General features: G+C 39.8%; 1 protein-coding gene and 1 long non-coding RNA gene across 3 annotated transcripts in view; one reads left to right on the top strand and one right to left on the bottom strand.

The window, feature by feature from the left end:
- The window catches only part of LOC138003286 (uncharacterized), a 15,001-nt gene extending 11,774 nt beyond the window's left edge, over nt 1-3,227 (bottom strand). For both annotated transcript variants that reach the window (XR_011123465.1, XR_011123464.1), the window contains exons 1-2: nt 2,987-3,227; nt 1,241-1,297 (exon numbers count right to left, since the gene is read on the bottom strand). This is a non-coding gene — a long non-coding RNA (uncharacterized lncRNA). The remainder of the gene's footprint in view (nt 1-1,240; nt 1,298-2,986) is intronic.
- A 7,626-nt stretch (nt 3,228-10,853) lies between these two features.
- Nucleotides 10,854-12,500, top strand: part of LOC138003283 (uncharacterized) — a 16,036-nt gene continuing 14,389 nt past the window's right edge. The window contains exon 1 of the mRNA XM_068849239.1: nt 10,854-12,343. Within this exon, the coding sequence (XP_068705340.1) occupies nt 12,047-12,343 (297 nt within the window). The 5' untranslated portion in view covers nt 10,854-12,046. The remainder of the gene's footprint in view (nt 12,344-12,500) is intronic.

The following is a 12,500-nucleotide window of genomic DNA, read 5'->3' as shown; positions in this document are numbered from 1 at the left end:
GGTTCTCAATCACACGTTTCCTGGCATCAACGGCTTAGTGCAGCTTTTTCCCATCTTCAAAACAAATTTCTCGTTTTCCATCAGCTTATCTGTTTTAATTTGGTTAGCTTTTCAACATTTTGTGTTGGTATTTCGATCAGTCACAGCCAAGGATAGTGAGGTTTCGATAAACAGTTTTAAAAGTTTACTGACGATACTGTTCTCTTGTAGAAGAGGGCAGTGACATGACCAGTGACTGGACAGGATAGATCAAGACAGGAAAGGACGGTGCTGTGTGGAGTGCAGTGTAGTACAGTAAAGTAAAGTTAACTTTCCTCCCCCCCGCCCCCCCCCCCCCCCCTCAAAAAAAAAAAATCAAAAACAAGATTTGAAGGTTTGTTAATCAATCCCTAAGTAATTGTAATGGAATGTGATGGAAACGTTGTGCTAGGTGGAAAGAAATAAAAATATGGAAAAGAGAACGGAAAGGGAAGAATACTAAAAAGTTGAAGAAAAGACTAGAAACATCGTCCTTACTACTATCAGCTACATTTATTCTTTCTATTAGAAAAACGCTGTGTAACGGTGTCCATCTTGTATTTGAGGGATTTAAGAGGTTCTTGGCACGACAAAAACTCACAGCCAGGGGTTAGGGTTTAGGGGGCTAGGTGGAGAAGCGAGGATGGCACAATCGGTTAGTGCGCGGCCTTGGTGCAAGAGGTCCTGAGTTCGATTCCCGGATCTCACATCCTTGTTTCCACTTCTTTCCATTCTGTGTAGCTTAAGTAGCTTTAAATACCCGTAAAACAGAGCACTGATGGCGAGGGGGGAGTAAAATGAGCGCACCGTCGACCTAACATCATTAACCCACTCTTTGAAAAGCTAATACTAAAATTTCAGATGTCTGAAGTCCTCAAGTCACTTTTTAGACCAGATTAATTTGCCCATAAAAGGATTGTAGAACTACATGTACTGTAGCCCTTGTGAATTCCCAATATTATTGGCTGAAATGGTTAGATGGCGATTATTACTTTTTACTTATAGTATCATTCGATTACAGCAATACATTCGATACAGTCCCCCACGACATCCTTGCTAGTAAACGTAAGGCAACTGATATAAACCGCTAAGTCATCAATTGGATCATAGACTTTGTTAATCACAAGAAACAGAGAGTTGTGGTAGATGGAAGGTAAAAACGGAGTGCGTAGATATTCATACTATTTTTCCGCAGGGAACAATCCTGTGTCCTGCGTCCTACCTTATTCGATAAGCCCTCCTGAAAGGGGATTTGCTGGTGATATTGCCATGGGTATCCCTGTAAGTAAAGGCAGCAACAATTCTAATTAGACTATGGTGGATGAAGTCAATAACATGAAACTTCTTACGAGCAATAAAATGACATTAAACCGTCAAAAAACGTACATGTAGGAAAGACCGTTGTATGGTAATACCACGAAACCGAATCCACCACCAGTAGTTTACCATTGAATGTAAGTGTTGGTTCAAGTTACTTGGTATTTCAATCCAGGAAAACCCCTGTTGCTAGTATCTTCATTCTTGAAAACCAAATAGCGAAAGCAAGCAGTGGGATATACCTATTTAGGTCCTCAATTTTCATTTTAATGGAATCAATTTTGCTGTATCATATTGCAAACAATTTTTTCGTTCGAATGGTAACGTCCCATTAGCCAAAGACCATCACTTGTAACCCTGGTGAAAAATGGTAGTGCCTTCCACTTCTAGCTTGTTAAAATAGTCACAGTAAGGATTTCACGAGAAAAGATCGACCGAGCCTGCTATTTTAGACATAATTAATGAAATCCAAAACATCATGGATAAAAAGCTGTACACATGCAGTATATTTATTAATCTACAGAAGGCTTCCGACACCGTAAACCACTCAATACGACAAAAACTGAGTCATTATGGGATGCGTGGAATTATAAATGATTTGTTTGCCTCGTATCTTGTAGGACGTAAACAGATTACTGAAATTGGCCCCAAAAACTTAACTGGTAAGGAAATAGTACTATCAGTTCGAGGTCCCCTGCTCTTCCTTTTTTATGTAAATGATATTCGTAATAGCTGTAACCAATTGAAGTTCTGTTAATTTGCGGACGACACGTATCTTTTAAATGCAGATAAAAACCTCAAATCCCTTGAGTCCACGATGACTAATGAGGATTCTAAGGTTTACGCTTCGTTAATAGCAAACAAGTTAAATGTAAATATTAAAAAATCGAATTTCGAGTCTAGACAATGCTGTACGCATCATGCTCACGTCAATTTGTGACGCAATGTAATAACCAATCAGGAACGCCCATTTTGGGAAATAAACCAATCATATTGCGAGAAAGTTATAGACAACGCTTGCTCTTTCTTCGCGTCATGATTTTGGTCACGCTCTGAAATAAAAACTTTACTTGGCGTCGAATATTGTGGTAAAAAACAAATCGAAAGTAGTTCAGTGTTGTCTGTACTCTTATCAACAACGATGGTCAAAATTTGTTCTGGACTCACTGCGCCTCGTGAGTCCACAACATTTTGACCACTGTGCTGACGAATATTGTTGTCAACAAGAGTACAGACAACGCTGAACCACTTTCGCTTTGTTAATCTATCTCAGGAATTCATACGTTTCTTTGGAGTGCAAATTAAAATATATGGGCGTGCTTATTGACGAGAACCTCTCATCATATTTCTCACATTGTATCGAAAATATGCATGTCAGTTGGTATCATCACTATATATCAAGACACTTCGTACCCTTGCATACTTTACATCATGTCTATAGATCACTTATCCAGCCCTATCTATTGTGGGTGACCCGAAAACACTGACCCCCGGTCCATGGACCCCTCTACGGACTGGCTCCACCGACTGCCTCACAGACCGGTCCACGGACTACCCTTATGGACCCCCTATAAACCCTTATGGTCCCCTTATGGACCACCCTAAAACAACATAGAAACGAAAATAAATAAAAACTAAAGATTTGACTAACCAGTTGTCTGGATAGACCACTCGTGTCGGTTCTCCCTCGTGTCACTCGTGTCGGCGAAATCTCAACCGTAACGCTACGCAAATTCAACAGACTAAGGCTCAGGCTCGGGTACAAAGTCTATTAATCACATATTACCCCTTCCTTTGCTGTGGACCGGAATCCTTCGAAAAAGATTGATAATAAGTAAGCTCTATTTGTATTTTCTTTCTTTCCCTCCGCCATTTTGTTCGGATCATTGTCCCGCGGGTTTGTGAACTCGCCCCAGGCTTCTCGATCTCTCAGTCCTGAACAAAATGGCGGAAGAACTTAGTTTAGCGAAGGAAAAGGCAACACGTGAGCCTTAGTCTGATTTGCGGAGCGTAACGGCTGAGATTTCGCCGGCAAGAGTAGTCTATCCAGACAACCGGTATAAACTAATTTTCAGTTGTTATTTATATTTATTGAACGGGGGCAAGCTCGTGTTTCCTGAAAATCTTGTTTGCTTAACTTGAAATCCAGGAACTTTGGATAAATATGGAATAGTCTGCATTTCTGTAGGAAAGTAATGTCGAGTGCCACTTTGTTATACCGGGAGAGATCTTTTTCATATCTCCGTACCGTTTTCAGCGTGTCATGGCCATACCGCTCATGGATGGTCTCATAAAAATTCTTTGACTCGGGCCATTTTAGTTTCAATAGGAATAGTGTTGTTGTAGGGTGGTCCGTATAGGGGGTCCCTAAGGGTAGTCCGTGGACCGGTCCGTAGAGGGGTCCATGGACCGGGGGTCAGTGTTTTCGGGTCACCCATCTATTGTATGGAATAGTTGCGATGGGCCGTACTGGCAAAATCTACAGAACCAAAATCTTACGCCTACAGAAACGGTCTCTTCACCTTATGTTTTCTCACACAATACCTTTCTTCATCTCCTCCAATCTGCTACCTTTAGATCTTCTTTATTTCAAATCTTATTACATGATGTCTTCAACGGTGTTAGAGTCTGGAAGAGCCAATTTGCTCCAATGCGTCACGTGTCTAAAATAAATTTTAAACGCAAAATTCATATTTGCCTCTTCAAAAATTCTTGGAGGCAGATGATTACATTTATCTAATTGATTTGATTAAAAACAGAAAATATCTTGGAGACTCAGTGCATTATATTTGCATATATAATCCATCCCGCTCTTGTCAACATTATCTAAACGTACTATTTCGCACTATGCCTATGTTCTCTTAACTTAAGTACTCAAAGTAAAAAAATATCTTTAAAATTTCCTTTTTTGTTGGAAATATTGTTTAGTTATTTGCTAAGTATCTTCCTCTAATCGTAAATCTCGTCTCTTTAATTGTACACAATTAGTCCTAGTTTTGTCATTGCATTTTCGTCTCTCTCGTTTTAGCTGTTAGTTATTGTAAGTTACTTTTTCATTCTGCAAAGTTGAATTGTTGCGATTTGTCGTGCGTCAAAACCACTTCTCGCCTCGAATAGCTTCAGCTCATTGCGAGCAGTGCTTATTTTACTTTGTATATGCTTTTAAGCCTTTAGTGCACTTTGAACTTTTGAAACTTTAATACGCTGATTAGATCCTTTACCAGGATCCCGTGCATCTATTTTGTTACGTTGGTCCTTAACCTCTACAATTTAGTTACACAAAGTGAGGGCTTGCAAGTATTATGGCTACTCCCGAGACCAATCTAACAGACTATTAATTTGCTTATGGGACAAATTCAAATTCTTGCACAGAATCTATCATAGTCTCTGCAAACGGGCGTTTCGACATAGATATTCCGCCGAAACTAATTTGAATATCAGTAAACTCTAATTGAAGATAAAGACCGTAACTTGTTCAACAAGATAACTACTAGAAAATATCATCTTCTTCAGGAATTGCTCCCGCCGCAACGTATAAGGATTCTAAGAAAAAAGGGGACACGAATACCAGCCTCCTCGTATAAGGACTGAGTGATCTAAAAAGTCGTTTATGAACAAAAACGCTTTTTAGAATTTATAAAACTCCTATATTTTGTTTATGTTTTTGTATCTTATAATTTTAATGTAAACGCAATGTTTTCTCTTTTGTTAACATGCAAAGCCTCACGTCTTTTTTGTGTAGTTTTTAATAAAGACTTTACCTATATATTTCTTTCAAACGTTTTACTCTAACAAAAACAATGGGGCTCATATTCAGTAACGAAGACCTAAGACACCCTTACATGCCTTTGGTAGTGTATCCATACCCCATCATGCACACAATAAACGCAGAATAAAAGTAAAAGGTTACTTCCTAAATAAACTTTGGTGCTTTGTCAAAGGGAGAGTAAAACTGACTGCAGAGACGACAATTTGATTTTATCGAAAAGGTTGATAAAATTTGAATTGTCGGCCATTTTATCTTTTCGCTGTGAATATAAAGATTAATTAATATATAAGTAAGTGCGTCGAGTCTATGAATGAAATCCTAAGGTATGAGAAAGCGAATAAACTATTATTGTGCAGTGTGTTGTCTACTGATTTGTCATAGTAAATAAGTAACTGTAATGTGTTGATTACGCCCCGACTAAATTGACATGATCAGTCTAATGTATTATCATCTTGAACCTGCATATTCCTTAAAAAGTCGTTACTAAAAAAAGTTACAAAACAAATATTAAGATAAATCTGTATTAATAAATGCAATACAATACATTTTTTTAATACGAAAAAATTGTAAAAAAGTAACAAAAATAATTATAACCATAGATATGATACGACATCAGTAAAATAAGTTATGATAACGACATGAAGGCCGGTGTTTTGCATTGGCATAAATTGGAATATCATGTATATCTTTGTGTGTTGTTAGGTAGTTTTACTATACCTGAAATCAAGCACTACTTGATGGAGGCAAGAAATATAAGTTAAATAGAATTGTTGTCAAAATACCTGTTAAGAATTCGTTGTAAAACAACTCGAAATTTGCTTCCTCTACCGACTGGCCTGCACGCCATTTTGCAGTCATCAGCTAAACCCTTTGATAACATGATACAGACGGAACCTCGACCATAAAGTCTTGGACAAGACCTCCATGAGACAACTTTCCAAAATGGGTATCATTTCTGTAGGAAAAAGAGCCATGAAAATGGCGTAAATCTCGAACATTTCGTTTCGCCATAACGTTTCTCGAGTTGGAACGTGGTCGGAAAAAACTGCATAATTTAGTATTAATTAGCAATTCAAATGTGCAGCCAGAATGCGAATTCCTTCGCCATGTTGATTCCTTTCAAATGTAAATTTGAAGCCATTTGAAGAGAAGGTAGTTTTTCCTCATCCAGCCAACACATACAGTATTAAGACAACGTCCTCCTAATAAGATACGGAAGAAATATTTTTCTCTTTCTGCATACTTGCATGTTTACTTTAATGTACTTTATAAAATCAATTTTAAGTCATTTTGTTTTCTCCCATAGATTGTGGAAATTTGTTGCCAATTTTTGGTTTGGGGAGGGGAACAGGGTTTTCGCAACGGTGAGAGAATTCTCCTTCTAGCAATGCCGCCCGGGTTTTATTCTTGGACTCAACATCGTATGCGGGTTGGTTTTCTTGGCTGTGTACTTTGCTGCTCTCCGGGTACGTATACCGTCTGCCAGGTGGTTTTCCCACCTCATCAAAAGCCAACACTGACATTTAACTCAATCAGCTTTAACTTCCTTTGATTTTCAATCTCCCCAATTTGCGGAGCACTAACTTGGTCTCAGCTAAATAAGATATATAACCTCTTGTTCTTCGGACAACGAAGCTTCATTAGAAATAAAACACAACGCATTTTTATAAACTTGACTTTTCGTATGCTACAACATACAGTCCCCTTTAAAGATAACTTCAAAAATCACGGTCGTTCAACCTGACTGGTTAACGGATCAAAAACATCGTGACCTGTAAAAGAAGTGAATTATAATATCTTTATTGTCGAAAAGAGTGCTACAGGGACTGGTCTAACAACGTGATGTAGACTCGTACTCTAGAGTGTACGTGAGTGGCAGAAATGTTGAAGAAATGATGTGCATAACAAAATAATTCAATTGCAGTAGAGTAGTTTGGTATTCTCACGTCTTCTAAAAATGTTCTCTTTAGACTGGCTTACCAGTTTTCATCTGGATTAAGCGGAAACAAATATGCGACTTCCAGTTTTCCTTTTACCAAAGGCTTTTAATTATAATAACGAGAATAAATTGCTCAATGGCCTCTCCCTCAGGGGGCTTTTGATGGCCAAAGAAAAAACCAATAGAAAATTATGAATCCCAGCTGGTAAAAGGTGCGGCCAGGTGCGGCCAGGTAGTGGGACCTGGGAATCTTGGAATGTAAACCCTGCACCCAAGCCACTCGTTCACATCTTCCATTACTTTCCGCCGCTTTCATAACCGCAGCAGACTACTATCGGCAGCGTGACACTCCTGTACACGTTGTACGTCGTACAGATGCCCCTCCTCTATCCCTTCCAATCAATGTTGACGCCGACTAAGCTGATGACACTCAACTTCATAAACGATTGGACATTCAGTGTTGAATGAAGTCAAAGAGGAGGGTTGATAGTCCATTTTTACGTACAATATACCTTGTTTTAAGAAAATCGTGCGCTTGTCACAATTTGCTTGTCAATAAATTTATAAATCCTCCTTTTTTGGAGTACAATGCTTCCACCAATTAAGAGAGGGCGTACTGAAGCTCTTGTGGAATTTCTTCTCTCCCTGTGGCAGTTTTGTGCAGGTTTGTTTTAGAGTTTTTCAAATACCCTCACACGCTGTCCTTACTGGAACCGAGAGGACTAATGTGTACGGTGCGTCAAAAGTAGGAGGAAATTTTATAAAACATTGAAATCAGAACCTACGTTTCATCAGGTATCTTAAGCCATCTGTGGATTGAGGCAGGATTAGGTTAGCTTTCTGCAGATACTGGGTCCCTTCCCAGCCATGAAAAGATAGGTGAGACAGAACGTGGTCCACAACAGAGCATGCGCCTTAATAATGAATATGCGGCCCTTCCACCGCAAGCCAGAAAGCCGTAAAGTCAGAATTTGCAGCTTTGTTTCTGCCTCCAACAGAGAAAACTTATTTTGCTTCCACAATATTTCTGCGTTTTGAAACTCTCCTTTCAATTCTTTGACAGCTTCCCCATCGTTTTTCTCGTAGAGAAACCCTGCAATAGTTCATCTCCTTTTCATTTTCGTTCTAATGCCTCTTTAAATTCTTGTAATGACACAAAGGCCTCAACCTCTTCCTTGAATTCGATTTGAACATTTTCCCGTTTATTTTGCAATCTACTGTCTCTTTAAGTTTTGCCTCGGTATCGGCAAGTACCGATGCTAGATGTGGCTCCATTTCCTCTATCGCGTCATTCTCAGTTTCCTTCAACGTGCATGACCTGCAAGCTTTCTAGTTCATTTTGCAATTTCTTCAGTGGCTGTATGCTTAGCCTCAGTATCGCCAAACAGTGCTATCAAGTCATTCTTTTCCGTCAATTTGAGCTGCAAGCTTTCCATTTCATTTTCCAATCTCCTGACAGCTTCTCTTTGTTTTGACTCGGTAAATGGCATTCACTGATGCTTGCAACTGAGTCAAAAGCCTCGCATATTTTCCTTGATCTGCTCGCTTGTTTTTGTTTCATCAAGTTCCCTGTTAAACATCTCGGCTGTTATCTTGAAATTATCGTTTCTAGATGTAGTACATTCAGTTGTCGTCGAGGCCTTGGACTCGAAGTTCTAGCTTTCTTTCTCGATCTTTACTCAATTAGTCTTCAATTTCAAGCATCCCCGTAAAAGGTCCACGTCTTCTCGCAGGTAGCTGTGGTCATGTTCCTTTTTTTCCAGATGAGCCGTCTTTTCCAAATTATCCATCATATTATTAAGTTCATTCAGCTGGAACTGTAATTCCTCGTTCCTTTCTTCGCTGTCTTTGAGTTTCTTTTCCAAAGTGTCTATTTCATACGCGAGATCTTCATTATCCATACTTGCATGCTCTAACCTCTAACAACTCTATAAAAGTCTGCTCTTTTCTCGTGATGTCATGTCTCAAATTTGCCAACTCTCTATCTTTGTATTCTTGTCTGGAAGCTAAACGCTGTACTTCAAGTTTGAACCTAATGACCTCCCACTGGGCAAATTCTCGTTCTAAACTTTGATCATGTACTGTAGCGAATTCAATATTCTCTCTGTGGGTGACGTCCCTCTCTCCACTCAATTCAAGGCACTCTTCGTTCATCACAACCTTGCTTGAATAGAAATGCTTATCTTTCACTTTTTCGTTGTCTTCTAAGTTTGTCGGACCTGCATCTGTTTTGATGCTCTTCTCAGCCAGTTCCAGCTTGAATGTGCTCTTTAATGTCCTTAAGGGTCTCTACCCTTTCACAATATAATATAATCAACTGATATACAATGTTTTTCGTTGTTCGGGAGCTCAAGATAGTCTCAAGTACGCCTCTCGACTGCCGGCCTTGAAACTTTGGTCACCGTATTTGCCTTTCTGAGATGTAGTGAAAAATAGATTTCCCTGGTAAATGACAAATCCGCTCGTAACTCGATTTCCAAAGTTTATTATCCGATCGCAGGGACGTGGCCAATCAAATAGGCCATTTTACAGTTCTGTGCTCAGTTACCAAGCCTTCAAGAATAAAGCGAGGCTGGAGTTGACCTTGCTTTGATACAGACCTCGCTGTCTTCTTTTGTAAATAGGAACTCGTTAGCGTTACAACAACATAATTTAAATAAGAAATACAATGAGGTTTTCGTATCAAAGCAAGGTGAGACGGCGGAGCGTATTTTGTAATTTGGGAGGGGGGCTAACAAGCAAGCGCCGGAAATGCTACTTTCAGCATTCTCAACGAGATACCAAAAAAATTAACTTGGACCAACCGTAAAATGAAAGATGATTTTGATGTATTTAAATGGCTGTATTTCAGTCTAAATTAACCCGATTAACACCAACCTTGGAGATTTTGTAAATCTCGATGTGCTCTTTCTGAATATGTGGATCAATAGTTGCTAATCCCATAATTTACCGAATTCTACCTAGTCCTCTTCGGTTTGAAATCAGGCAATGACAAGGAATTTACATCATGGGGAACTTCCACAAGGACAGCGACGCCGGCTTCGAAATCGTCACGCAAAATTACAACTTCGCGTTGTTCTAATCACGTCGCGATTACCTCAGGTATTTTGGCATTGAAATTGATTGCAAACATTCTTGGAAAACTTGTAAATGTACGAACGGTGTATCGGTTTCGTTGGACGGAAAATTGAGTATTTATTGCCAGATGCATGCTCACGTCCTCCGCCTCACCTCAAATTTTATCATTGTACGTCTTTTTCTGGGCGACAACGGCACATTCTCGTCACCAGAGCCTCGGATCGACCCAAGGCTCTGGGAAACTGTATATAAGAGAACATGCGCCGTGGGGTTCTTTTAGCCCAAATTGACTATTTAAACCTTACGGCGCCTCACTCCTCGTGCCAACATAAATGCACAAATCAGAGACGCTTTTGATTGTCCTTCACGAAAAAGCAATGAGAAGACACATTGTTTCAGTGTTCCCCAGAGCTCTTCTCTACCTCAGTCAAGAGAAGGACTAGGGTCGAGGGCAAGGAAATGCACAAAAATGAGAATACACGTGAGGAGCGTCAGTGCTGTTTTTTCTGCCGTTCTTGTTCTCGTCGATGTGGTCGTTGCTTAACCTCGCTAACTTAACTTCGCACTGGGCTTGCTTTGGGCATGTAACGTCAAAGCTTTAAGTAGAAAAATCAAAGACTTGTTGACCTTTGTCTCTTCAGTTCGCGTTCTAACTGAAAGATCAACTTACTTAGCTATCACGCCATCGACTGTCAATCACGCGACAAATCAAATAAAATCAAAGGTCAATAAACGAATTAAATGTTAATCAACGAAACACTGCGGATTGTTTTGCATGTTGCTTGCTTGCAGTTTTAGCTGCCAATACATGAATGAAAATCTGTTAAGAGTAATTTTCGAGAAAATAAGCTTTTATGGACATAGAAACCGATCAAATTTGCTGCTTAAAAGATTCTTAGAGAGAGGTGATCATTTTCCGGCGGAAAGGAGATCTTTTTTAATCTTCCAGATTTCCTTACGAATACAGTACCCCTAAATCATGAACCTTACAATACCCATATAACTCTATCCAGCACTCGTCCCTTCTACAATTTTCTGATCACTGATTCATTCTTTTTTCGCTGCCAAGCTTTAATCGATGATCGGGAGCTTATCATGAAGCACGCGAGGTTTTTGAGCCATTGACGGGAAACCATCCCAATACTGAGTGAAAAGATACTTAACAGTATAAATGTAGGAGTGTCAAGGCAAGTTAAAAAGAACAACAGTTCACTTCCGGTTGCCATCTGTGGCTCCAAAACGTGGTTCCTAATGAATACCAAATAAGAAGAGAAACAAAATGGCCTTTTTTTTTTGGAGGGGGGGGGGGGGGGACTCCCATATAAAACAGACGGGGATGCTCGTCGTCTCGCTTAGGGGTGTAAATTTTGGATTTTGGTCTCGCTTAGGGTGTTCGGGGCAAAGCGCCAATATTTTAAGCCGCCAAGGTCTCGTTTAGGGTTTTGCGAAGAAACACAGAATTACCCGAAGAGAAACAAAATTCAAATTTCTTCTTAACTTGTTTTTAGGGGTCAAAATTTGCTTAAGCCACGCCCAGATTGGTCTCCTTTAGGGGTTAAATTCAAAATCTCCGACGAGCATCCAAGTCTGTTCCATTTGGGGGTCACCCCCCCCCCCCCCCCCCGGGTACCCGACACTGTTGTTTGTCAACGTTGTTTGTGTGTTCTTTCTGATAAAACTGAGATGGCCAAAGAAAAAGAGTATTTAAGAGTGAGATATATTTTAGCTTTCATGGTTGGATTTCATGTTTAAAAGGTAAACGGACTATTTTTGTTCCGTTTGTACTGAAACCTTTGACGCTCTGAAATACTTGCGTGAGTTACCAAAGTTATGCGCTGAAGCCCCATCCCTGAGGAGGGAATAAATCGTGCTTAGTCCTGTCTCCCATTCCAAAGTATTATTTATCCTTTAACACTCATAGCAAGATGGAGCAAGGAAAATCTCGCTGCAGCGGTTTTCTGGCTTTTGCTGTGTTTTTAAATTTCTCTTTGAGTTTAATCACCGTTGGGTTTATGGTGTATAAGGTGAGAATGTTGGAGGAACAGATTTTTCGACTCCAGACCGATTTATCGGAGACAGAGCAAACTGAATACAGCGGAAGTTATGGTGGACATTTAATGCAACGAAGCAAAAGATCTTCAAATAAGCGTGACGGTTCCAAAAACTGTGTCAGTTGCCATAATGCTTGTGTTCAACTGTTTGGTTTGGGATCAGCTGCCAAGGTAGGTCGCTAGCGTGTCTCATTCCTTGCAAATTAGCATGATTTGGCCATCCCAGAGCCTTCCCTTGAAACATTGAACAAGCCGAAATAGATTCGTAAAATTGTAGGACCTTTGAAAGAGAACTGCAATTTATCGAAGTTGAAGAGATCGTAAGTCA

Source organism: Montipora foliosa, chromosome 5 (genome assembly GCF_036669935.1).
Source record: "Montipora foliosa isolate CH-2021 chromosome 5, ASM3666993v2, whole genome shotgun sequence".
Classification (NCBI taxonomy): Eukaryota; Metazoa; Cnidaria; class Anthozoa; order Scleractinia; family Acroporidae; genus Montipora; species Montipora foliosa.
The sequence above is the reverse complement of the archived record's forward strand: the minus strand, read 5'-3'. Positions and strand labels throughout refer to the sequence as shown.